This window comes from Argentina silus, assembly GCF_951799395.1.
Source record: "Argentina silus genome assembly, chromosome: 7".
In the NCBI taxonomy this organism is placed as follows: domain Eukaryota; kingdom Metazoa; phylum Chordata; class Actinopteri; order Argentiniformes; family Argentinidae; genus Argentina; species Argentina silus.
The window spans coordinates 2,517,497-2,543,273 of NC_139661.1; the positions used below are offsets into that span (position 1 = coordinate 2,517,497).

General features: G+C 42.2%; 3 protein-coding genes across 7 annotated transcripts; 2 read left to right on the forward strand and 1 right to left on the reverse strand.

The window, feature by feature from the left end:
- Nucleotides 1-99: 99 nt before the first annotated feature.
- Nucleotides 100-8,032, forward strand: LOC310806662 (selenocysteine insertion sequence-binding protein 2-like). 3 transcript variants are annotated; one of them, XM_083672847.1, is made up of 18 exons: nt 100-280; nt 759-901; nt 1,009-1,198; nt 1,308-1,383; nt 1,620-1,939; nt 2,055-2,145; nt 2,248-2,372; nt 2,542-2,682; nt 2,773-2,877; nt 2,994-3,092; nt 3,263-3,398; nt 3,523-3,689; nt 3,926-4,079; nt 4,222-4,408; nt 4,648-4,868; nt 5,143-5,297; nt 5,474-5,648; nt 6,004-8,032. In XM_083672847.1, exons 1-18 carry the CDS (start codon nt 272-274, stop codon nt 6,129-6,131), a joined length of 2,622 nt encoding a protein of 873 aa, XP_083528973.1. In that variant the 5' UTR covers nt 100-271; the 3' UTR covers nt 6,132-8,032. The 3 variants fall into 3 exon arrangements, with proteins under 3 accessions (XP_083528973.1, XP_083528972.1, XP_083528974.1); XM_083672846.1 differs by having other exon boundaries at nt 101-280; nt 2,539-2,682; XM_083672848.1 differs by having other exon boundaries at nt 101-280; nt 1,620-1,885; nt 2,539-2,682.
- Nucleotides 8,033-8,168: 136 nt separating this feature from the next.
- Nucleotides 8,169-13,988, reverse strand: prlrb (prolactin receptor b). Its single transcript, XM_083672850.1, has 9 exons — nt 13,459-13,988; nt 12,371-12,456; nt 12,006-12,138; nt 11,186-11,355; nt 10,184-10,350; nt 9,845-9,986; nt 9,631-9,727; nt 9,466-9,535; nt 8,169-9,322 (listed from the first exon to the last, which is right to left on the reverse strand). Exons 2-9 carry the CDS (start codon nt 12,432-12,434, stop codon nt 8,492-8,494), a joined length of 1,674 nt encoding a protein of 557 aa, XP_083528976.1. The 5' UTR covers nt 12,435-12,456; nt 13,459-13,988; the 3' UTR covers nt 8,169-8,491.
- Nucleotides 13,989-14,232: 244 nt separating this feature from the next.
- On the forward strand, nt 14,233-23,993 carry malt1 (MALT paracaspase 1). Of its 3 annotated transcripts, none has more exons than XM_083673585.1 (17): nt 14,233-14,671; nt 15,495-15,661; nt 15,884-16,005; nt 16,226-16,373; nt 16,616-16,794; nt 16,972-17,068; nt 17,233-17,280; nt 18,021-18,044; nt 18,181-18,222; nt 18,842-19,045; nt 19,154-19,331; nt 19,470-19,541; nt 19,646-19,773; nt 19,990-20,139; nt 20,362-20,519; nt 20,746-20,871; nt 21,033-23,993. In XM_083673585.1, the coding sequence occupies exons 1-17, from the start codon at nt 14,523-14,525 to the stop codon at nt 21,501-21,503; spliced, it is 2,463 nt and encodes an 820-aa protein (XP_083529711.1). In that variant the 5' UTR covers nt 14,233-14,522; the 3' UTR covers nt 21,504-23,993. The 3 variants fall into 3 exon arrangements, with proteins under 3 accessions (XP_083529711.1, XP_083529712.1, XP_083529713.1); XM_083673586.1 differs by having other exon boundaries at nt 16,622-16,794; XM_083673587.1 differs by lacking the exon at nt 17,233-17,280.
- The last annotated feature ends 1,784 nt before the right edge of the window (nt 23,994-25,777 follow it).

The following is a 25,777-nucleotide window of genomic DNA, read 5'->3' on the forward strand; positions in this document are numbered from 1 at the left end:
TAGTTTTGTATGGCGTGTGTCTTGACTTCAGAATAAAAGTCTTTTGGAGGTTGGTGTTTGGTCTTGGTCACACGGAATGTAAACATGTCAGCCAGCTAGTGCATGCACTCTTAACTCCATCGAGTGGTGCTCATGCATTTTCTACACCTCGCTACAAGTTGACTTGCCTTGACTTACTAGTGCTGACATGATTAATGAAGTCACAGTATAGTACGTTCGCCAGCTAAGAGACCGAAATATGACTATTTAGATCATTAACACGAAACTGAAGATGGACAAGGTACGTATGCGGGTGGTTTTGTAACTGAAATTAATGCGTGAGCTAAGCTAAGCGAGCTAAGGTTGTACTATTTGCTCAAACACTTGAAGGCAGACATTACAGCCGTTGTGCAATTAATGATGCAAGTAGTCACCCTGTTTTTAGACTAACATTTGGTAGACGATTGAACTTCACTAGGATAGACAGCGAGCTCAGCTGGACGAGCTAGCTAACAACTAGCTAACCATAGCAAGCTACCAGTTGACAGCTGACTAAAGTCGGAGCTTTCAGCAATTTAGGCACAGCAAGCATGTTTGTGATCATCAGACAATTAGTTATAGTTAATGTATGATGTTGATTATTGCTGCTTTCTCATAGCATGGTAGATAGCAGACCTGGGTCAGGGGTTAGTATCACATTTTAGTGACGTTACAGTCGGATCACATTTGACCAGACAACTTTTAAATGTCTTGAAATAGATTTTCTCTTATGTGTCCAGGAAAGCAAACTGTCACCTGCAGTTCAGCCCTTTGTTCCAAAACTACAGAGGTTAGGCGGACTGGAACCCCCTGAACAACTCAAAGCCTCTTCTCTCCCTCTGACCCTACCAAATCCTTATCTGCTGGAGCAGAGAGCAAGAAGGTAGGACTTATTCATAGACATCAATGTCAAGCCCCAAGCTTGTAATCATTGGAATGTGTCATTTGTAAGTAACTCCAGAGTTAATATTAATGTTATGTCCCAACTAGGAACCAGACGGCTCAGTCTAGTGAAGCAGATGACTCCAGGAAGACACCCAGGCAGAGGCCAACAACCACGGAATGTTTGCAAGGAGACACACAGAGCAGACATGGCTATAGCAGCAGCCGTCGCACCAGAGGGGTCGAGGCCAATGCATACCCACCTAGAGAACGGTCCACACGGGATCAGCAGACAAAGGTCAAATCCACTCGTTGCTTACCACATGATACACAGTACAGCACATACACAATAATGTTTTCAGTATGAATATCTAAACCTAAAATCTTTTACCCAAACTTAATCACAGGCATCAAAATCAACTTCTGACTTTGCATCTCAGGATAAAAACACGATCAGGAGATCACTGGATGTACCAAGAAGAGGTAATCCTTTAAGTTACACAACACGCATTGATACAGAGGACGTATAACGTTTTATTTAGAATCACCACTGCCATATTCAGCATCAACTTTTCAAAATATGACCAGGTTTGCATTGAGCACTTGACTGAGTTGGCCCACTCATCTTATACCAACAACATTTCATAATGTGTGTTCCTAAAACAAAAACACCAATTGCAATACTCTTGCTGTTGTTTTGTTTTTTTCCCCATCTACAGGTTTTAGAGGGACCAGGTCTGCCCCAAACTCAACAGAGCGATCCAAAGTTGTGCAGATTGAACATGTAACTTTTGAAGTGAAAATGGCTGATTTCCCAGAGTTGGGTGTTGTGGCACCCGGCAGTCTTGTACTTCCCACCCAGAAACCTGGAACATGCTGGGGGTCCGCTCCCCCATCCCACCCTGGGTCCGCTCCCCCATCCCACCCTGGGTCCGCTCCCCCATCCCACCCTGCCCATCCTCAGAGCTCACCACCCACACCTAAGGTGGGTCTATCAAGCTCCTTTACTCATGTGTCTCTCACTTATACAGTGCACTCCGTAAGTAATGTGACCGTAAACATTTGTTCTTCTTTTGGCTCTATCCTCCAAAAGTTTGAATTTGAAATCGAACAATTCCATCGTTAATGTCATGTGTCAATGCCTGAATGTGTAGACTGCTCCAAGAAAAAAAGGAGAAAGAAATGACCCCGGTCGGTGCACCCCCTCCAGTGAAGACAGCAAAGTTTCATCTCCCGTTATCCAAGGTACTGGACCTGTTGCATTCAGCATGAATTAATAACATTAACACAAAGGTCTGTGCTGTAATTGTAAGATAGTATGCTAAACGTAGAACTTGATCCGTGTAGTTCAGCCTACCGAGGCCGTTTCCCAGAGTGGTGGTTCAGCAGTGACCTCCTGGGCCAATGTGGCCTCACAGCCTCCAAAGAAAGCCCCCCCAAGAGAGAAGACCAACGCCAGTACCCGCTCCCAGGTGTGTGTCTAGCTGATCTTAATGTTGCAGGACATCAAGCTTACAGGGGCCTACATGGCCCCAGATGTCTGAACGTTTTCAAGAGCGATCGGAATTGCCAATATAAAACTTGAGTCAGTCAAGATGTTTCTGTCATTTTGGCCTATTCTCTTGACCCTTCGCTTAGAAGGAGGAAGCGCCTGTGCAAGAGGATCAAGCCTCTGAAAAGAAAAGGAAGAAGAAAAAGAAGAAGAAATCCAAAGTTGCAGATGGAGATGCTGAGGTTGAGGAGCCGGCAGAACAGGTTTACCAGGAGCCACCAAAGTTTGAGGTGAAATAGTCTCTCGTAAAATACTTGTTAAAGTATGTATTGTTTTATGTTTTCAACCATATGCAGTAAGTTTTTCATGTTTCATCCCAGGATGAAGAAGAGTTTCCAGACCTGGCTGTTGCCTTTGCTGGTACACCCAAAGTGCAAGGCCAAAATGTGATAGTCAACAGTAACATGGCAAAGCCATGCAATGGGGTAAGGAAAAAACTAAAAGAAACATCCCAAATCAAATCTTGTCCTCCTCAGTGTTGAATGAACACTGACCAGCTCACTGACCAGCTCCTTAAATGGGGTTTCTATTTCTGGTCCAGGAGGGTCATAGAGAAGGAACTGGACTTCAGCCAGGTGACCAAAACAAGGACAAAGCCACTGCAGGAAAAACTCTCCCCATAGAGACTAAGAAGGGACAGGTTGGCAAGACATTGATGGTTCATTTGATTGATCATAAAAAAATAAATGCATTAACTTTGGCTTCTGTTCACCATCTCAGAGGAATAGAATTTGTCCAAATATACCTGCTTCGTCTTGGTTGTGCAAGTTTGTCCAAATGGGTCAGTTGATATCTGCTTCTCATCATCAGAAATCAGAGAAGACCAGTGGGAAGAAGAGCAAAGTTCCTGTCCAGCTGGACATTGGAAACATGCTGGCTGTTCTGGAGAAGAAACAACAACAATCTCAGAAAACCAAGCAGGACACCAAACCAGTCATCCTTTCAGGTCATTTCAGTCTGCAGGAATAACAACCTAATTCCTCCATAGCAAGGTTCCAAACCCTCATTTAGCATCACGCTAGCTATGTTGGCTTGTCTTCATCTTGTCATCTTGTCTCGTTACTGTTTAGTTGGTGGGTCACTACCAGTTGGGCATAAGAACCAGCCTCTCCAGAAGAAGCTTCCATGGCAGCAGGACAAGATCGCCCACAACCCCCTGGACTCCACTAGCCCACTGGTGAAGAAGGGCAAGCAGAGAGAGGTTCCCAAAGCTAAGAAACCCACACCTCTGAAACGGGTCAGTTTCATGTAGGGATCCAGCTATCTAGAGATATACAAGGACTGTATTGTTTTTGTGTTAGCTATATTTTTTCAGTTATAGAATATTTTATTTTTCTTCTTCTCATTCAATGCTTCCTTGGAACTTTGCTGTACGGTATAAGGCTTTGTTATGGTGTAGTGTCTTGCAGTCCTTGGGTGTCCACATGCATTATAATCCCTAGTTATGCATATATATTTCTCCACAATCTGCAGGTCATTCTGAAGGAAAGGGAAGAGAGGAAACAGAACCGATTGCTGGAGGAGAGAGGATTAGCCCCTTCAAGTGAGGAGTCAAAAGCAGACAGCAAAGAGACAGAGGAACTGTGTGAAACCATTGACGCAGATCAAGACCAGCATGACTCGACAGGTTTGGGCTTAGAGGACTTCCATCAGAATTTAGAATAACCTACTGTTGGTCATCTACAAATGTGTCGAGTAAATGTTGGTTGGTTTTACAATGTTAACCTGTATGTGTTCATTGCTTATAATGACAATACCGTACTTTTCAGATCCTTCAGATGAAAGGGGCAGTCCAACTGTTCCAGAGGGGCTTGAGGAAGATCAGCAGGAAGGGCTTGAGATGAGCGAGGCAGAGGGGGACACTGAGAAGGACGCTGAGGAAACTGGAGAAAAAAATGTCCCGTCTCAGCCCTGCCCTCCCAGCCGGCCCAAAATCCACAGCAGGAAATTCAGAGAGTAAGCCACCATGGTTCAGTGTTCTGTACTTAACTCTTACTCTCGTAACTCTCAAGAGGAGATAATAAACACACAGACACACACACACACACAAACAACAACGGAGTGCAGAAATGGGAAACGGAGCATGGTTTTGTTTGGTTTGACCTCATAACAATTGCTGTGTGTGTGTGCGTGTGTGTGTGCGTGTGCGTGTGTGTGCGTGTGTGTGTGTGTGTGTGTGTGTGTGTGTCTCACAGCTACTGCAGCCAGGTGCTGAGTAAAGATGTGGACGAGTGTGTGAGTAACCTGCTGAGGGAGCTAGTGCGCTTCCAGGACCGCCTGTACCAGAAGGACCCAATGAAGGCCCGCATGAAGAGGCGTCTGGTCATGGGCCTGCGAGAGGTCCTCAAGCACCTGAAACTGAAGAAGGTCAAGTGTGTCATCATCTCGCCGAACTGCGAGCGCATTCAGTCCAAAGGTACAGTTCCATATGAGAGACTACAACTTCAGCATGCATTTCTGGTTGCTCAATTCAGAAGGTCTCAAGAGCACTAGCTACCTCTTTATTCAACACACCATGCTAGGAGAATGTTATGACACATGAGGACAGGAAATTGACTTTAACCGCACAGATGAGTCAGCATCTACGACTGTTAGAGTTGGAACAGGTTTTCGGTGTCTGCAGTGTATAACCCCAAAGCTGTTTAACCTGTGGTGAGATTTTTAAAATGCTTGTACACTCTTTCCCACAGGCGGTCTAGATGAAGCTCTCCACAACATCATCGACACATGTCGAGAGCAGGGCATTCCCTTTGTGTTCGCCCTCTCCAGGAAGGCCCTGGGCCGCTGTGTCAACAAGGCCGTGCCCGTCACCCTGGTGGGCATCTTCAACTACGACGGAGCACAGGTGGGCACCACTTAAACTTGATCAAAGTTGGGGGTTTTTCCCAAGAGCTTCATTATAGCTATATCTGATAAGAGTCATACAGTATACTGTGTGTCCCCAACCAATGATGATCGTCCTGTAGTGGGGCATGTTTTTGTCTTTCTGGGATGAGTAGACATCTTGTCTTTTACATATAGGACCATTATCACAAAATGATTGAGCTGTCATCCGTGGCGAGGGGGGCCTATGAGGTCATGATTGAGAACCTGGAGTTGACGTCACAAGAAGAAGAACAGGAGAACCCTGAGGATCAGCCGAATACCGAGCCACAGCCACCAACAGACTCGTCAGCAACGGAGGAACCAGAGTACAGTAAGTTAACCATCTAGAGTAAAAAAAAAAAAAGAGTCATCTTCTGTCATAGGTAATGTAGTTAATAGAAAACTCTATTGTGGAGTTTGCTTGGAATCACTTTCATACACTTGGACTCTTTCATTGACATTTTCCTTGGATGTGGAGTGAAGAAAGTAGATTTCCTCATCAATTTTGCTTTGGCCTAATGCTTGCATGACCAGATTAACTGGAACCAGATTCAGAAAGAATAATGTAAATGGCTACAATACTGTAGCTAACGAAGCCTTTTTCAGTTATACGCCTATGACATACTCTATTAACTCAATGGTGATACTACTGTATAATTATTTTATTCTGTTTCATTCTCTTTCAGTAAAACTCTGGAAGAAAATGCTGGAGAAGGAATGTAATCACAAGTTTTTAAACTTTGAGGAGCAGTTTATCTCCGTCCCCAAGGTGAGTGACTCCAAAGACAAGACAGATGAAGATGAGAAGAGTTAATGATGAAGGAGCTCGCACCTAATCCAGTTGAGTGCTGACAATCAGTCCAGATGGAAATACTTGGCCACGTTCCAAACTGTCTGCGAAGCAGTGATGCTGCACAAATTAACCAATGGTTACGTTCGACGTCAGTACATTGCAGTCGGGCGTCACAGCACAGCAGATTGCTATATCATATTGATGTGGTTACTGACATCTTAAACACCTATCAAGGCCTATTGTGCAACTGCAATGTAGGCAGTCTGGAATGTAGCCCTTGAAATGACAGCACACTATGGTTGTGTTCCAGGTTACCCACATTGCAATAGAGCTGCGATGGCTGTGTTTAATATTGATGGGGATCCTAAGATGTTAAATATATCTCCAAAGATTTTGAGATTTGGTGCACTGCATGAATGCAATGTACTGTTGGCGACCTGAAACACCTATGGAGACAAAGAGATCCACGTTGATCTATTTCCTGGGACCAAACCAATCACATGATCCATCTTGATTCTATGGAAATGCCTGAAAGATTTTGAGTTTGTTTGATGTACCTAATGTGCCTACAGTTTATGGATTGCAATCATTCAAGTATATCTGTGAAGTAAGGATGAGACATGGTGGCCTTTAGAATTCTGTTGCAGAGGTCCACATTCTGGTCTTTGTATGGAAATGGCAATACCACTGAAACTGTCGCCATCTTTTTTTTTTGTGGTAAAATTTGTCTCTTGTTTTTCTCTTTTTCAATCATGTTCATAATCAGTTGAGATTTAATGACGTGTTGTGGCATTATGTTTCTGCCTCAGAGTTTAAAGCTATATGAGTTAAACAAGCTGCTGTCGTACACTGGGATCCCTGTGTCTTTGACATTAGCCAAACAAACAACACTAGCTAACTGCAACCACTATGAAGTCTTGGTAAAATGATTGTACTACTCATGTTTACCCCCTGGAAAGACAAAAGAGAACTTTATTTTTTATGATTGTACTGCTTAGTACTGTAGACCCAATGTTTTTTGTTTGTTTGTTTTTGACCTGTCAAAGTTGCTTATGAATCATTTAATGTCTTTGTTACTTTCTTGTAATAAAGACATCATTTGGATCCCACTAATTATTGTTGATTTTATGTGCAACGTACTCTGAGCAAATAATAGTTTATTAGTTATTAATAATTTATAACAGATTTGTACTGTAACAAACAATGAAATATATGGTTGCCAGTAGTGATCAATAATGATCAAAAGTGATATGGTGAATTTTGATGTAAATGCCTCTTACAACCAGTAAAATATATTTACAGAAATTGTTTGTACTCTTTACTAATTTTACTTTTTGTGCACCACTTTTTCAGTAATGGACTCCTAGCAATGATGACCTCTGTGGAGTATGTATTTTTTAGCAGAACTGGTGGTTATTGTATTATAATTTAAATGTCAGAACAATTGCATTCATGTTCTATGTTTCCCCTATTATTTTCCCTGATTCAGACATATACACTCACTGGGCACTATATTAGGAACACCTGTATACCTTCTCATGGTGGAGGTGGTGCAATGGTGGGGGAATGTTTTCTTGACCCACTTTGGGCCTGGTAATACCAACCAATCATCTCTTAAATGCCACAGCCTATTTGAGTATTGTTGCTGACCATGTGCATCCCTTCATGGCCACAATTTACCCATCTTCTAATGGCTACTTCCAGCATGATAATGCACCATGTCACAAAGCAAAAGTCGTCTCAAACTGGTTTCATGAACATGACAATGAGTTCAGTGTTCTTCAGTGGCCTTCCCAGTCACCGGATCTGAATCCAAAAGAGCACCTTTGGGATGTGGTAGAACGGGAGATTCACAGCTTGAAAGTACACCTGAAAAATCTGCAGGAATTGCATGATGCAATCATGTCATCATGGACCAGAATCTCAAAGGAATGTTTCCAACATCTTGTGGAATCAATGCCACAAAGAATTGAGGCTGTTTTGAGAGCAAAGGGAGGCCCTACCCTGTATTAGTATAGTGTTCCTAATAAAGTATACATGCATTAACTGGAATTTGACTGTATTGAAAACACCCAATTCAAGATTATTTAATGGTACTTTCTACTAATCACATTTTCTTCCCCCAAGTAATTTCAAGTAAACAAAAAAACCTCAACCTTAGTGTCCTGGTAAACAGTATAGGTGGTGTGGTTCCCTGATCTACAGTATATGATATATATAGATACAATCAATATCCTGAGGAACATAACAGCCGTCATCTCTGTGGCCATTCAGTCTCATTTTGAAGAAGAGTCTTAAGACATTAAGTTTCCTTGTTCTTTTCATTTGCTAAATTGCTAAATGTCCCAACCATTAATAAAAAATTTAAAAAAAACTACATTTCACAAGATGGCTGATGAAGTTTCCACATATCCATTAAGATCGATATGCACTCCTTCTTTTGTTGGCATTGCTATATGAGGTTTACTTGGCCTCCAGTAAGAGCACTTTGCTTGGTTCCCCACCTCCTTGCAAGTACTAGTGCTATCCAGGGGTACAATATCTCTCTGGAGCAATAGTACATTGTCACTGTCCACCCCACTCACTTTGCTGTAATCCTCTTGACTCTCATCCATTTCAGGCACCGGCACTTGGATGCTCTCTTTCTGTCTCTGAACGTCCACATAACCACTGACTCTAGAGGAAGTGACCACGTTCTCTGTGTTGTGGTCAATATTGAGTTCATTATCACATTTTGATTGTCGTCTGACCGCCATTCCCCTGTAGTTAGTATGTTTGCCAGATGCGTTTTCCCAGAGGTCTTTATGGTAGCTAGAGGACAGATACTTGCTAGACACAAGTCCCTGCTGTGGCACATCAGTGACACTGTTCTGAGCAGATGGGTGAGGCTTAATGACTGTGGACATAGTGTTGATCTTCCCTGAGGTAAACTCAACACTGTCCTGAGTGTTATCCTGGCCTCCATGTCTCTTTATGGTCTGTCTGTTCCCATCCACATTTAGTTCCTTAATATTCGCTTCAATCCAAAGATGGAGTTGACAGATATCCAAGGAGTTCGTTTTTCTTGTATGGCCTTTCTGAGAGTCCAGTGTCAGCTCCTCATCGCTGTCAAACACTACCAGATCTTCCATCAGCTGGTCCTTACTTGCCACCACCGTAGGAGGGAAGCCCTTGTTGAACAGAGCACTGTGGATGTCCTCTGACCGCCCGCTCTGGAAAAGTAGCGAATGAAATTATTATTGAGGAAAACACTTTCTTTAAAAGTGGACTGTGTCAGTATATGTACTGTCTGTCTCTATTAACAAACACATTTGTCTATTCACTGCACACTATAAACTATAACACTATAAAATACCTTGAGGAGTTGTGTATCAAATCCTGTTATCTTAGGACCGGGAATAGGAGGTAGAAGACAATGCTTTACACTGCAACAATAAAGAGAGAAAAATAATTCACTATTTGTATCGTCTGAAAGTAATTGTAATTAATTTCAGACGTGTAGCATGTACAAAGTACATACTATTTTCTCTTCATGGCCAAGGTAGATGTCACCACAAGGAATATAAAAACAGAAAAGACAGCCATCACAATCCAGATTGATCTGTCCTTCAGGGTATCTAAAATATAAACACAAAACACACTATTAAATGATCATCTAGGCTCGCTAGGCAATAATAATAAAGTGTCAGAGTCTGCTAAGTAAATATGTGAATAAGTCATGTAAATAAGCTTACAGTCAGGGACTTCTCTGTATGTAGTGGTGCTCCACTCGCTCCAGAAGCCATGGTCTAGACTACAGCGCACCTGCACCATGTAGACCTCCCCCGGGTAGAGACTGTAGATGTTAAACTGGGTCTGCTTTCCTGACAAATGTTCCTGTGACCGAAATATTATACCAAGATTGAATGGATATGTTATAGTTAATTATGGGAGAATTGACACGACATACAACACTATCAACTTCTACTCATTAACATTGATGAGATGTCATGATGAATAGAATAACTGAGACTTTAGGCTGGGATTAGTTCTTGCTATTTTCTGTCTGTCTGCTTAGAGTGTCCTACACACACCTCCCACTCCTTCTCATTCTGTCGTTTCACACGTAGTTGGGAGGTGAGAGTGATCCAGCCAGAGTGGAGGTCTGCTCCGTGAGGGGGCTCCCATTTCACCAGCAGGTGTGGACTTCCATCGGTCTCCACCACAGACACCGTCACATTCTCTGGAGTGTTGGGCTGGACTGCATGGGCCAGAGTTCCAATAGAACAGTTATTTCTGTAGAGCCTCAGTACTCTCAAGCTATATATACAGTGAATATAAACCTATGTTCTAATTCAGTGGAAATAATGGTCTGGATGTTCCTCACACATATTTGCAAATCAATGTAAATCATTTTAGACTAGTAATAATAATAATAATAATACATTTTATTTGTAACACACTTTTTCCCTGAAAATCTCAAGGTGCATAGAGTGGAGTGCATTAGAAGCCAGATAACACTGGAGTATTTTGTTTCACTGTTTCTCAGTGGTTAGTTTGCTTCATTTCATATACCTGAGCAGGAAAAACAAACATAACCAGATGCAGTTCCAACCTGCATTGATAAAATAACACTTAAATTACCAGGATTTTTTTCTTTGCATTGATCCAATTTAAAGAGCAGGAATATTGTAACCACATACAAGACGGTACAGAATTTGATCTAAGTTCTACAAAGTTTCTCAAACCTGCTAATCCTCATTCTATTCAGGTTAGCGCAGGTGATTTCCTTGTCCAAGCCAGTCAGTACTTTTCCATTCTCCCAAGTCACTCAGGGAGAATGAAGGGATCGTCATTTGTCCCTGCAGGGGCACCCTTTGAAGAATCAGTTTGGGTTTCATTTAGAACCCTCTGTGGAATGGGTTCAACATGGAACCCAATGGGTTTTTCAAAGGGTGCACTGTGTGTACAGTAGGTGTGCTACTGCATATTAGCACATTTACCAGTTCTGGATAACTAAGATGTCACTTTATCACATTGCTATTGATACGTAAATGCATGTAAACAGCAGATCTAATACAGAGAGAACAACTTACCGATATACATGACATCCACCTCGGCCGGGTCAGAGACAGTACTGCCCAGAGTGTTCCTGGCCACGACCGTGATGTTGTAGTTCACCCATATGGAGGTGTGGCTCTTGTCAAAGTAACAGGAGTTCTTCCCTGCTGTTTGGTAATCTGGGCACTCGTACTTTCCATCAGAGCTGCATAAAAACAAACACAACCTTTAGCGACACTGATGGGGTGAATGTTTTTTTTAATTTATTTTTATTTGCTAGACTAAAGGCTCAGGCCAAGGTATTACTGTCAAGTTGTCAAACAAATGTGGGTAAAACTTTAAGCCAACAGGCATGATGCATTCAAATGCATCCATGTCATTGGTGCATACACAGTATCCTTCTTATAATCTCCTCCTATCATTTCATAATAATCCTGAGTTATTATCAGTAATCTCAAATCATCTGAACAAATTGGCAACATACAGTAGAGAGACATATCTCATAGTACAAATGCCCATACATGCTTATAGAAAAGTAATATGGCTGATATTACAATTATGTCTGTCGGCTTTAAGTAAAGTGTTACCTAAATGTAAAACATACTCTATGTGAACACTTTGATGTGCTTATGCAAGGCAGAGTTGACTGCTCTAGTGGAATTAATCAGTCTGGGGTAACTTGCTCAGTGGCTAAGATGTGTGTTCAGTTGGCTGAACATGCATGTGTAAAGTATGAAGAGCTGGTACTTTTCCACAGTCTGTAGGACCATCGGTTGGCAAGAAAAGGCATCTTGTAGAAAATATACAACATAACAATAACAGCAGAAATTGAAGTTATAAATGGGTGCTACTAACTCTTCTCTCTGGTAGTAGAGTTGGTGGGTGGTTGTTAGCCCCCCATCAGAGCCAGGCTCCCACCAGCATGTGAAGGTCTCTTTCTCAGGGGATCTACAGTTGATGAGCACAGGTTTCCCTGGGGGAGAAACACCTAGACAGACAGGTGGACAGATGGACATTAGCCCATGCTTATCTACCTGCACATTGTGAAACATATTGTGATTATATAAACATATGTACATATTCAATCCCAGTAATATTTAAAAGAATTAAACAGCAGCAAGTAGATCAAACATATTCTAATCACAATGAGAAATCTTTATCTCACAAGATTTAAATATATCTTAGCAATAACAGTAATACAACTACCCTGGGTTACTTACCAGTGCATTCCAACACTTCAGGCAGAAAAAGCAACAAATAAAGTGTCACAACTTCTCCCCACATTCTCCCTGACAAGTGTTGAGCTCTGAAAAGGGATATGACACCATCACATTACTTAATCAGCCCCTGGTCAAACATGTGCTCTGGCCTCAGGCTGCAAGTCATGTTTTTACTTGCAACAAAACTTATAATGGGAAAACAATTGACACAACCAATAGTACTGTATGTACACACTGGGCCGACACAGGTAATTTTGAATGTGTAACGTAATGAACCATGGTGGTAACTGTTCATCTGTACTTATTGTCAGTTGTCACTTCACAATGAAAACTTGGATTGCAAATTATTTAGCCACCATTTACATAACAGGGCCAAAGAAGAAAAAATGACCTTGTATCAATTAGTGAAACGTTTTACAGTGAACTGACCTGAGCATTACAAAATGTTCACACCAAAGTGATCCAAAGGTAATGTACATTTGGTAATGGACTTTGAAACAAGCAGTTGGTATAGGAGGAATCTTGTCTCCAAGGCCTCTGACTAAGAGCTTGTTTACTGAGGTACAGTAGGACATTCTTACACGCACTGACCCACAGAGAAGTGTAGGAAATGTACACAATAGGCTAGGGTTCATTCCATAACGCATACATGCATGCCTTCTCACTGCACATAAACATTTCATGAAATCTTTTTGAAAAAAATATTTTTCATTATCATATGTACTAATATTACTGTATATGTGTTACCCTATAAGGGGGCTATGCCATTTGAGACAATAGGAATGAAGGCCCTATACCATATAGGCCCTATATCATTCAAAAAGACATCATATTCGTTTCTGACAGCCATGTCGTACATAGTGCATGTCAGTGCAATCTTACCAATTGCACCTACAGTAGGGTTGTAGTGTAAAGTACATACAGTACCATACATGATACAGTCAGCAAATTCATAACAATGCAGGCCTATACATTTTGCATATACTGGACACAGCATAAACAAATACAAATCTCAATCTCATGTCTTGCTGAAAACAACAATTCCCTTTAATCAAGTCACACATAAAGGTGCTGCAAGCGCGACTCACCTGTTGCTCGATGCCACTGCTTAAAATGTTACTCCTTTGACTCAACATATGTTCTTGAATTGCATATTTGAAAGACTATCATTTCAACAACAACAAAACGATCACACGCTGACGAAAGATGCATGCTGATTCAAATATAGGATTTTGCACGGTTCTCGAAGACTGCAAGAGATATGGTTGATATCGGCGGACTCCAGACTACCTGCACAGTCTTGCGGAAGTGTCCAGGTATGAAGACCAAGTCTCTGGGAGTGGCCTGACGTGACGTAGCCTTATACCTGCTACAGTAAGTTGCTGCTAATGTACAGTTTTATTGAGTCAAAGTGGGCATCTCACTTCTCTTTCTAAATCGTGAGCATTTCATGATCCTCTGTGGCTCAGTTGGTAGAGCATGGCGGTAACAACGCTTAAGTTGTGTGTTTGATTCCTGCTGGGACCATATATACTGAAATGTATGCACTCGCTGCAATGTAAGTCGCTTTGGATAAAAGCGTCAGCTAAATGGCATATATTATTATAATGCAAGACTCAGTGTGCCCCCAATCAAATAGGTTGAATGTCTCCTTCTTTCCTTCCTTCCTTACATCATTCCTTGCTTCCTCCCTTCCTTCCCTTTATTCTGTCCTTCCCTTTCACTCCTCCAAAAACACATCGACGGTCACTGAAATGACTAGAAGAAGTATTTGAATGTATGTATCTGAAAAGAGCCCAAAAACGAAAGACACCTAGTGGAGGGGCGTGTCCTTCTCCCCACTCTTTCGTACCTTCTAGGGTTTTTTTGTCAGGAAGTAACAAACCCTGAACTTTACGTCGTTTTGCATCTTCAAAATGACCTGGTGGAATTCCCCAGACCATGGTCTTACACACCTACCTCTCCCTAAAATGAGCACCTACCTCTCGATCGAACGCTAGCACTCCTTTTATCTGTATGTGTCATGCATGGATTTCAGCCACACCTGTGACAAGCTAGCCTACTGCTGAAATTCGCCTGACAGCGAAGATTTGGTTTCTTTTTCAACATTTTCATTTGGGACAATCAATATCCTCCTGTTGTTGTGGTTGAGATGTCGGATTCATTTGACCGCTCTTTAAACGTGAACTCTCTGAGAGAGCCTGTCCTGAAGCAGCTGTGTGAAGTCCTGGATAAAACCAACAATAATGGATGGCGTAAACTTGGGGAGATGGTCGGCAGTGGCAGACGGTTTAAAGTGAGGTAAGGACAGCTTTGCTAAAGCGGTTTGGGGATCCTGGACTAGTTTAAAGTGAGGTAAGGGCAGCTTTGCTAAAACTGGGGGGTGACTTTGATTAGATTAGATTAGATTCAACTTTATTGTCATTGTGCAGAGTACAAGTACAGAGACAACGAGCTGCAGTTAGCGTCGAACCAGAAGTGCAAAAAAAGCAGAAAAGTGCAGTGTGAACAATATATACAGGTAGTGCAGTATACGTATAAGTAGTGCAGTGTAGCAGTATATGTATTAGCAGTAACATTATAAGCAGAATAAATAGAATGCAGTATGAACAGTATAAGCAGCATATGAGCTGTATAGGCACTAGGCAGTGCAGTATATATGTATTAACAGTAACATTAAAACAAAGTAAATAAACAGAATAAATATGGAATGCAGTATAAAAGTATAAACAGATATGTACAGTATGTACAGATGTGCAGTGTATTAACAGTAGCATTAAAAAATAAGGATATGTGCATTATGAACAGTATAGACAGATGTGTACAGAAGAGCAGTGTGTACAAGTGAGGATGCAGTATGTACAGTTTATAGTAATACTATAGGGTAAGAGTAGTGCAATTGTCCGGGGAGGGGGGGGGGGGGGGGTGTAGGGGTTTGTAGGTTGTCACCTAGGTGCAGAGTTAGAGTTCGGTAGGGTGACAGCCGCAGGGAAGAAGCTTCCTCTGAACCTGCTGGTTTGGGTGCGGAGAGCTTTAACTAGCTTCTTTGATGTAATTTTCTCACATGACTGAATGACTTCTGTATTAGTGCATTGTCGAAGGCTGTTTTCCCGCCTCTGTGCAGTTCAGACGAGATGGAGATGTGCTCTCTGAAGGTGTTGGAGCTGGAGGGCAGCCCCAGCCGTGTACTGCTCAGACTTATGGGGGATCGAGGCTGTACTCTCGGCCATCTGGTCGACCATCTCCAAACAATGGGCCAGTCGGAGGCCCTTCAGTGTGTGAAACCACCAGGTATCCATTCAGAACATCCTTAGAGGATTGTTTTCTAATGATTGTTTGTAGGAAAGATTCATGATGGTGAAACCACATGGTGATACATTGCTACATTGTTTATGGAGACAGCAATAAGCTTTGGTTCTGTACAGGATCAGATTGGTTATTATTATGGTCATCGCACACATTGACAGGGCATAACAGTGCTGAACTCACTTCTTTCAAATGCTCTAATAACAGGTATCGAGATCCTCATCCAACCCCTGTCTGTGGCTATAATGGCTGGTCACAACCTGCGTCTTAGTTGCTACGCTGTGGGAAAATCAGGTGTGCAGTACCAGTGGTTTAAGACCAAGGAAGAGGTGGGTAGATGGCTAGGTGGTTTTTACATATTCATTTACTGATGGTTATTAACATGTTATTAATCACGTTATTAACCACTGGCTAATATCTTAAACCAGATGTAATCGTGGCCGTTTCTGGTCCTTTTCATAGCTTTTAAATGATTATTGGTTGAACATTGAATATTTGTCATATATATTGTGTATATATCTGTATATGTGTATGTATGCATGTCTCCAGGTGCCAGACAACTCCTCTCCAGACTTGATGATAAGTCCTGTTCGCCTGAAAGACGCAGGGTTTTACATCTGTAGGGTTAACTGTGGCGACGCCTTTGAGTTCAGCGAGTGGGCTCAGGTGGATGTCCTGGATGTTGCCACATCTTATGGTGAGCCGGTATAGTGTCCTACTATCTCTGTCTCAGCCCCTCATGCTTAGTGAGTTGCTACAGCACTAACTTATCTCCATTCATAGTATGTATGGTTTTATGGATTGATTACAAATGAATCAATCGACAAATGAAAAATCACTTGTTTCTTCAGCGTCGTCCATCCCTCCTGTATGAGGAAGACTCGTAGAGAGTAGAACCACCGAACATACAGTACGTTGAAGAGAATTGTTTCATCACAGGTTTAGGGTCCCACTCTGCGGAGGGCAGGCTGAAGGTAATGATCCAGCCCCAGGCACAGAGGAAGCTGGTGGGGGACTCCCTGCAGCTGGAGTGTGGAGCTGTGGGGAGGCCGATCCCTCGTTACCAGTGGCACAGGAATGGGGTGCCGCTCCCAAACGCCTCCAAGAGGAGATTGGCGGTAGGACAGATCGATGAATGCATGGCTGTCTCTCATGCAGTTAAACAGACGTAGCTAGCTATTCCACTGTTACAGAGGCTGTAGGTTCAAACTTGGCACACAATGTATCCACACAATGTTTGTTGAAATTGAACATTGAAATAACTTGAGAAAGTGCTTGTTTGTTGATGTCCACAGATCCCGTACTTGATGCTGGAGCATCATGGGAAGTATCGCTGTGAGATTTGCAGTAACTCGGAGAGAACATGGACAACTGAGGTGGATGTTGTAGTAGGTGTGTCCCCTTTGTTTCATGTAACTCAATGATGATGTTGCAAGCCCAAATAGAGGGTCAGTACTGTATGTCAGTGTTAAGTACAGTATGAGTAAATCATGATCATGATAATTAATTTAGTGACAATTCTCTGCTGCTTAATTGCCCTTGTTCTTGACTGAAAGGACCAAGGATATCTATCCAGTTTTCAGGGGCAATGGAGTGTTCTGAAGGTATAGTTGAAGTGGTTCCTCTTAGTTTGGGGATCTGGGACATAAGTGCATTGCCAATATCTCTTTTGATATGAGAAAAACTGCCATGGCTAGGTTCTACATGTGGTTATTGTATTGGCATGGCCTATGTCCTCCTAAATTTATAATGCTGGCAATGCTCTTATTGCATGCAGAGGTTCATAATAACTCCTCATAACTAGAGCATCTCAGCGGGTTGGCTAATCCAGACCTACATGGGTCGTTATGAAGACAGACTTTATGCAATCTAGTGCTGGAAGGTTACGGGTTTCATCTGCAGGGATTGCATGAGTATCCTTTGGACTCTCTTGTCCTCTCCATTGACTCATGAGGGCACAAAAGAATCCTTCATCCCACAGAAAATATATCCTTTTTCTCCTCTCGACATCTTTACTTCTTACTAAAAAAAAATCTCGGAAAAAATCCCCACATTTATAACACAGTCTATCAACTTGAATTGGTTTGGATTTGAAATCGCTTGTCTCTCACTGATGGTGTATATGATAATGTTAACAAGATGCATTGGCTTATCATTAATAAGGGACTTATTTTCTGTGGATACCAATTTACTAATGGTTAACAGGGCGCATGCTAATTGTCATTATAGCCTCCGACTTATCCTAATCAATGAGAAACATTACTATGTGATTGAAAGATACAAATGTACAAAGGACATTTCAGTAATTCTTCTGTTATTGTCTCCCCCAACCCCCCACACCAAGATGACTTTTATGCCTTTGGAGCAAGTAAGTGACAATGTCTTCTTTCAGGATATTTTTTAGCTGGCTATTGTTGGTATATACTGTGTTTTTTGTACAGAATGAGTATGCATACTGTGAAGTACCTGTATACAGCATGTTTATTATAGTGTTTTGATTGTAGGTGCCATTGAACCCCTGAACAGCGCTCAAGAACTGCCGTATGGTAAGCAGAACAAAATTGATAGTAGTGGGTTTGATGACCAAAGCCACAATACAAAATAAGACACAAGAAAAAAATGTGTGCTTTGCCACAGGGCTGAAATAAAAAGGCCAAAGGAAGGCTATTTAAGGTTCTGTATTTATTGGGTCACCACTTAGCACTGTTCTCAGAAACAGGTTATAATTAACTATAAAAGAATAAACGAAAGACAAATAAGATGTGAAACATGAAGTATGAACATTTGAAAATCACAAATATTCTGGTGATGTCAAAAATATACATGCAATAATTGAACCACAGAACTTGGCTTGGTCCTCTGTGGCTCAGTTGGTAGAGCATGGCACTAACAATGCTTAGGTTGGGGGTTCGATTCCTGCTGGGACCATATATACTGAAATGTATGCATTCACTGCAATGTAAGTCGCTTTGGATAAAAGCTAAATGGCATATATATTATTGCTTTTCCTTTTTCTTTTTACTGATCTGTTAGAATATTGAATGGTTCTCAACAATACTGTACAATCTGTACAATTTTCTCTCTGTGTTGGACAATGTTGATATGTTTTATTGTGACCCTGTCCAATCGAATTCTTCTCATGGTCTTGGATGATATTTCTCATAGCGACTGATAAAGTGGCCCTGCTGATAGGCAACCTGTCGTATCAGAACCACCCCCAGCTGAAGGCGCCCATGGTGGACGTCTACGACCTCACCAACCTCCTTCGCCAGCTCAACTTTAAGGTGGTGTCTCTGCTGGACCTCACTGAGTCTGAGATGCGCAACGCCGTAGACGAGTTTCTGTTGTTACTACACAAGGGGGTCTATGGTACGCAATAAGTGACTGTGGCCTAGTATTAGAGTTTTAGTCAACCTTTGGTTTGACGTGATTCATTTTCGGTCATTAGTCTGAATAGTCATACTAATCTTTCCATAGGTTTACTGTATTATGCTGGACATGGTTATGAGAACTATGGCAACAGCTTCATGGTACCAGTAGACGCCCCAAACCCGTACCGCTCAGCTAACTGCCTGTGTGTGCAAAGCATTCTGAGACTGATGCAGGAGAAGGAGACGGGTCTGAATGTGTTCCTGCTGGACATGTGCAGAAAGAGGTGGGCAGTGGACACATATATTCTCCACATGCTCAACTAGTTATTGCCATTCCTGGTTGGTGATATGAGGTGTAGTCCACTATTCATTCTGGTTGTACTGGAATATTCTATAAAAAAAGCTGTTTGATTTCTCACCAGGAATATTCATGACGACTCCACCCCAAACATCACATTGAGAGTCACAGCGAATATTGTTTTTGGATATGCCACGTAAGTTTGGATATCTGATCATTACTTTTTAGATATAGAGAACATTGTATGAACGAAGGAAAATATAGCTTTATCACATTTTGTTTACCTCTCCTATCATTTAGCTGCCAAGACGCAGAGGCGTTCGAGCTGAGCTCAAGTGGTTCCACTAATGGTGTCTTCATCAAGTTTCTAAAGCAGCGTCTTCTGGACAATGAGAAGATTACTGTGTTACTAGACCGAGTGGCTGAGGGTAAGAGAGCCATTGACCACTTTGTAATAGTGGAATAATGAAAGATTGTGTCGATTTCACCCCACTGTACGCAGGGTCACAATATAATACAACAATTGAGCTTCCAGTGCTGTATCATGACAATTAGTATGTATTTTAATGCATTACCATGTTAGACTGTCTTTACATATGTTGTAACCCTATGACGTGTCGTTGTGTTGTTATTGTTGTATCCAGACATGGGACAGTTTGATGCCACCAAGGGGAAGCAGGCTCTGGAGATCCGTAGCAGTCTGTCTGAGAGGAGGGCTCTGACCGACCCTATTCTGCCCGGCGACAGCTCTGACATGGCCCTGGCACACAACCGCCAATGGGCCAAGGCTCACGGTAACGCCACACCCCAGAGAATCTCTCAAACAATGATCATTTGCAGAGAGGAAATACATTTATGTAGATTATAGTTAAAAAATGCTAACGCTTTAAGCTACGTAGAGGATTTTATAAGGGGGCTGCGCAAAAGACATACAATAATTGTCCTCTATGATAGACAGTTGCTGGGTTTTGAAAAAACACAAAAAAGCAAAGGTATTTAACGCTGTTTCATTATAGAGCTCCCTGAGAGTATGTGCCTGGACTTTGATTGCGGGGCCCAGATCAAGCTGGGCTTTGCAGCAGAGTTCTCCAATGTGCTGGTCATCTACACCCACATCGTGAAGAAACCAGCGGACATGTCCTTCTGCCAAGCACACGTCACAGACTTCTCCCTGGTGAGACACTTCAGTCCTTTCCCAGTATTTCCCAGTGTGGGAAGAGGAAGCAAGGTCCCGATACCATATAAATGATAAATGTGGGGTTAGGCTGAAATTAAATTGAACCAAATGTGTCCGTTTTGTGGCATTTAAATCGCAATTCAATTCAGTATATGCCACAGAACTGATAAAGGTTGGTTGTACAATACATCCAATCAGATCGCCTTTCATTTCTTTTGTCCAGGACCTTGATGTTGATCCCAAAGAGATGAACAGGGAGACTCCAGAGGAGACTGGTATCTACCTGCTCTCCAGCAGTCTGCCTCAGCATTGTCTCTACACCAGACTCAGCTCCTTACAGAAGCTCCGGGTAAGACTTCCACCACTACAGCATCATTATCATGTCACATCGCTATTACACTGACCACTCCATTGTTAAATACCTGCACTCCTATGACACTACTGCTCTTCACAGTGTTGAGTCCCCTCTCCTACTCCTTGCCTGTGTGTTCTCTCTTGTCCCTCCTGCAGGAGGAGCTGTGCTTCACCGTGTGCCTGCAGGGGACCTTCGCCTCCATGGACGAGCTGGTGGACTGGACCAAAGACGTCAACATCAGGAAGCCGCTGATCGCCAGACTGGACCTGCACCGCGCCATGCGGAGGAACAGCTGCCTGCAGACCTGCCTGAGCCCCCACAGCCCCTCTCACAGCCCCTGCCACAGCCCCGGAGCCGAGCACCTCCACCCCCACCAGCACGGTGGTCATCTGTCCTCCCACAGCCCTGGTCCATACCTGGCCGTGTGTGAGCACCTGCAGGGAGCTGTGGGAGGCTATGGAAGCACCACGCCGTATGACAACTGCAGGGAGCCTCACTATGGCTGCTTTGATGACTCAGCACTCCTGGGCTCCCCGTGCAGGGCTAGCATCCCCATAGAGACCACGGATGACATCAACGAGCTGCAGACCGTGTTTATCAACAGTCTCCAGTTTCAGCACCAGTGAAGAGGAGGACCTGGGCAATTTAGGGAGGAAACTGTTGTCTGTACACCGAAAGGATTCTACAAATCCAGGAATGGTCCGTGTGCAAACTGGGTATAGGATACAGTAGGCTGTAATACATTAGATTGATTTTCAATTGAAGTGTAACTTTTTACAGCACTACTTACTATAAATGTTCTTGGACAATTAGCCACTTAGGACATGTTTTTAGATAAAAAAAACTGTCTCAGCCTGTCACAGAGAGATCATCTATACTGCAGAGGTTTTTGTAGACCATTGAAGATCACTCCAAAAATAAATGGTCACTATTTCATCCACTGGGGGATTTTCTTGGGGTTCTTATGAAACATCTCTGTATTTATTACAAACAAACTGTAAAGACTGTAGTACTTAGGCAGAGGACTCAAATGCACGACGTGGAGACAAAACTTAAATCCAACAGAATAATCTTTACTTTCAAAAAGGTACAGGTAGGCAGTCAGTGGGTAGGCAAAGCAGGATTCAGTACACAGGTAAGCAGTTCAAAAAGGCAGGCAGATAATCCGATAAGGAGTAGGCAAAAAGGCAAAGTCAGAAAACCAATCGTAGATCAAAAACCAGGAATACTCACCACTAGGAAAATAGCTGGGACGTATGACACGAAGGTACAAAGGCGAACTGGCACAGAGACAGGGGAACACACAGTCCACAGGGAAGGATGATGAGGAACAGGTGAAGCCAATCAGGGAGGGTAGACAATCACACAGTCGCAAAACACACAAGGGCAGGTCGTAAAGTGTCTGAAATGAGAGACAAGGTGAGGAACACAAAAATAAACAGGAAACAATAAATGAATAACATGAAACAAAGACAAATATAAACAAAGGAGCAGGGCAAGACGTTACACAAGCAAGCAAAAAGTGCAACATCCAGTTGTACACATTCATTAACAAAGGCTTCACAGACAATTCAGAGACATGTATTTTAGTAAATTTCAAAATTTAACTATTTGGAGCATTTCTATCTATGTTTTTTTCCCCCCCTCTTGTATTAGAAGATCATATACAATGACTGGGGATGCCATAACAGTGACAATACTCTCACATAGCCCCATCCCTGTCATGTGTCCCTTATTACTACTTCACCACAGCTTTCTGAGAAAGACAGATTAGGAGTGCTCTCCCCAGGAGGAAACCTAAGACCGATACATTTAGACTTCATGTACTGCAAGTGTGCCAGATCAATGTCCACATCCTAGAATATTCAAAAGCTGGAATATTTCAGGGAAGTAAAAGGGGGGCTAATCTGAAAGTGGCCAAGGCCTTCTCCTTAATCTGGTCCTTGTTCATGTTCTGGATGTTCTGCATCTGGCCCAAGATGGAGTCCTTCTCCTCCTCCTCCTCCTCCTACGTGGTGTCATCATCCACCATCTTCAGCAGCTCTTCAGGCCCATCAATGTCGTCCCCAGCGATCTCCAGCATGTTGGCATCCTGTTCACTCTGAAAACACGGCAAGGCACAGGTCAGACTGGCAGAGGGAATGCCCTTCTGTATATCCATTTGCAGGCATTCATATTATTCTGTATATTTCCTGTTTAATTCCTGATTTTCTCAAACGGTTTGCTCTGTTTCATGACGACTAAAAATAGTTTATTTCCTGACCCTGTGACCAAACCAAGCACTCTGGGCCCTACTTATAGTCTTCCAGTATATATTTTTCTAATCAGGTTGCATTTTCAGGAAAAAAAAAACAATTATTATATTAACAATTATAACTTCCCCATCCTATAGCAAATCAGGTCCAACAACTAACACCTCAGATACCACTAGCATCTCCTGTGGCTCTCTGTGTTACTGCCAGCAGTACACTGGGGAGCCTCTTGTCAGGCCAGGCTTTTGTGACAGATGGCTCCTTCACCAAGGGCATTGTGGGGGCCTGGGAACAAATACGTTTCATCCGCGGTTATTAAAGTCTTTTTTTTTATGCTGTAATCCCCAGGCTCTTTTCAGGCCTACTGTACAATACTCTCTGTGGCAGGCTCCCATGGGCTTGGGGTCATCTACTGTGTAACACACTGGAGAGACTCACACAAAGCCTCTGTTGCGTTATGTGACTCGTTGTGTCATGTTCCTTTGTGGTAGTGGTGTTTTATATTGCGTAACGTTCTCACATCATGTCACACACTGAAAATTAAATAAAGTGTTTGTGTGTGTAAGAGCTTAATCGTTGGCGGATTTAATAAGGTCATTTTGGTAATGTGTGATGTCTTTAACACAATCCTCCTTTCATGAGAATCTAAACACGGAACCTCACCTTTTGGCAGGGATGCCCTCTCAGCCTTTTAGTACCAAAAACTGCATCTCTCTTCATCCTGTTTTAAGAAAGGAACAGAAACCCTGTTACTAAATGTCATAGCTGTTGATTGTGGTTATTGTCTAACTGAACAACAGTATCGATCACATACTGTATGTATGTCAATCATTTACATAATATCTAATGAGTTAATGAGTTGTCAGCCCCTAATAATGTAATAAAGGATGATTGAATGATATAAATGACCTACGATAAATGTGTCAGCTTTTGTGGTAGCAAAGTAATTACTCTTATATTAATCTCCAAATTATCACAACACTATTCAATCGCATATCCTTCAGCTAATGAAGACGAGACAATGCAGTCTGAAATACAGGGATCTACATGTAGGTCTGCTTTCAATTTGACTTTTGGGATACTGTAGGAACCTGATGTACTGTAATAAGAAATGACTGATCATATGTTGTTGTTTGACGCAACAGTGCATTTATTTCCCACACAAATGGGTGAACATAAAATACCTCTCCTGTTAAAGAATGTGCATTCACTATTACAACTGTGTATCAACCGTTGCTCATTATTTAATAGATTAAAACAGAGCAGCTTTAAAGGGGCAATCTGGGATTGGCACATCCATTTTTGGGACTTTATATTATTTACATATAGCCATTGATTCTTGATTAATATAAGTTATAAATGTCTCATGAGCTTAGTTTAACTGTCTTACCCCATCAGAACCTAACATATAAGCTTGTTTTACACTTACACTGTATAGCTTCAAAACATGGTTAAATCTATCCTTTTGATCTCATGGATGGTCACTCCTTGCATCCATAGCTCTGCCTATGAATTTGAGATGAGTTACATTTCTCTAGCCCCATCCCTCAGCTGTTTACCAAAATAAGTGGCGGGCAGACCTCTATATACTTTTTTGAATCTCAGATTGCCCCTTTAAAGCATGTTCCCCAGCCCAAAGCATACTTTGCTGCTGTTAGATTTCCATTTTTGAAGACTGGAAGTACAGTCAAATTTAAAGCTTGTTGTAGGGACTGTTTCTGGTACTCCTCAGCCTCCTCTCTAGACATCCCCTCAATGGCCATGGTGTCTCTCTACTCCTCCTCTGGCAGTGGGACTACACAGTTACAGTAGCTGTACTCTACTTGCTCTTCACCAAACTACTCCACTAGCTTAGGTCCAGCAGGTTGAGTACCAAGGGATTGGGAGCACCTTTCCTTTTTTTGTGTCCACAGGTTTTGGTCACTGCCCCTGGATTGGCCTCCTGGCGGGTAAATCCAATGAGAGGCCACAAGTTGAGGGATGGAGTTGTCAAGGGCAACGTTGACGACTGACAGAATAAGCCATGAAATAGGAATTTCGGACACCACCATAATCTGGTTTAAGCCTCTTGAGAACAGATTTAACAGGTTTAAGTTAAAAAGTTTAACATAAGTAATGAACAGTAAATTCATTTGAAGTGATTTTGAAATGGCCCCTTTCATGGGGTAGACTTGTAGTAGAAGTATGTTTTACTACAGTACTCTAACCCACGCTGCATGTGCATATTTGGCACACCTTAATCTCCTTACATAGAACAAAATTGTGTTTGCCAATAGATGTCCCAAACAGGCAGAGAGAATATAATCTGTTCACCACTGTTCATCTAAAACCTCAAATCAAATGATAATATGTCTGATAAGATCTCTCAATTACACTCAGACTGCAGTGCCGTATCCAAATGAAACAAATGATAACATTTTGATTCCATTAGAACCTTTTACTAAATATGCCACTCTTGCTGTAAAACAGGTGCAGTTGATACATGTTATAAATATATGAAACATAATGTCCTATATGACAAATAATGGCCAATATGAAAATGATGTTTTTTAAGGGGGAGGGGAGGTGGCGGTATTTCCAAGAAGGCAGCAGCATCATGTGACCTTCAGCTGTCAACTCCCCTCTCATGACACCACACAACCCAGTTC

Bases quoted from the DNA above. Each gene is read 5' to 3' on its own strand.
- LOC310806662 (XM_083672846.1), top strand. The intron at 4,409-4,647 runs GTAAGCCACCAT...TGTGTCTCACAG, and splicing joins CACAGCAGGAAATTCAGAGA to CTACTGCAGCCAGGTGCTGA. The intron at 5,298-5,473 runs GTGGGCACCACT...TTTTACATATAG, and splicing joins TCAACTACGACGGAGCACAG to GACCATTATCACAAAATGAT.
- prlrb (XM_083672850.1), bottom strand. From the start codon at position 12,434: ATGTGGGGAGAAGTTGTGACACTTTATTTGTTGCTTTTTCTGCCTGAA. The intron at 10,351-11,185 runs GTAAGTTGTTCT...TGGCCCATGCAG, and splicing joins GGTGGATGTCATGTATATCG to TCCAGCCCAACACTCCAGAG. The intron at 9,728-9,844 runs GTAAGCTTATTT...TTTATATTTTAG, and splicing joins ATACAGAGAAGTCCCTGACT to ATACCCTGAAGGACAGATCA.
- malt1 (XM_083673585.1), top strand. From the start codon at position 14,523: ATGTCGGATTCATTTGACCGCTCTTTAAACGTGAACTCTCTGAGAGAG. The intron at 16,006-16,225 runs GTGGGTAGATGG...GCATGTCTCCAG, and splicing joins GGTTTAAGACCAAGGAAGAG to GTGCCAGACAACTCCTCTCC. The intron at 19,046-19,153 runs GTACGCAATAAG...ATCTTTCCATAG, and splicing joins ACTACACAAGGGGGTCTATG to GTTTACTGTATTATGCTGGA.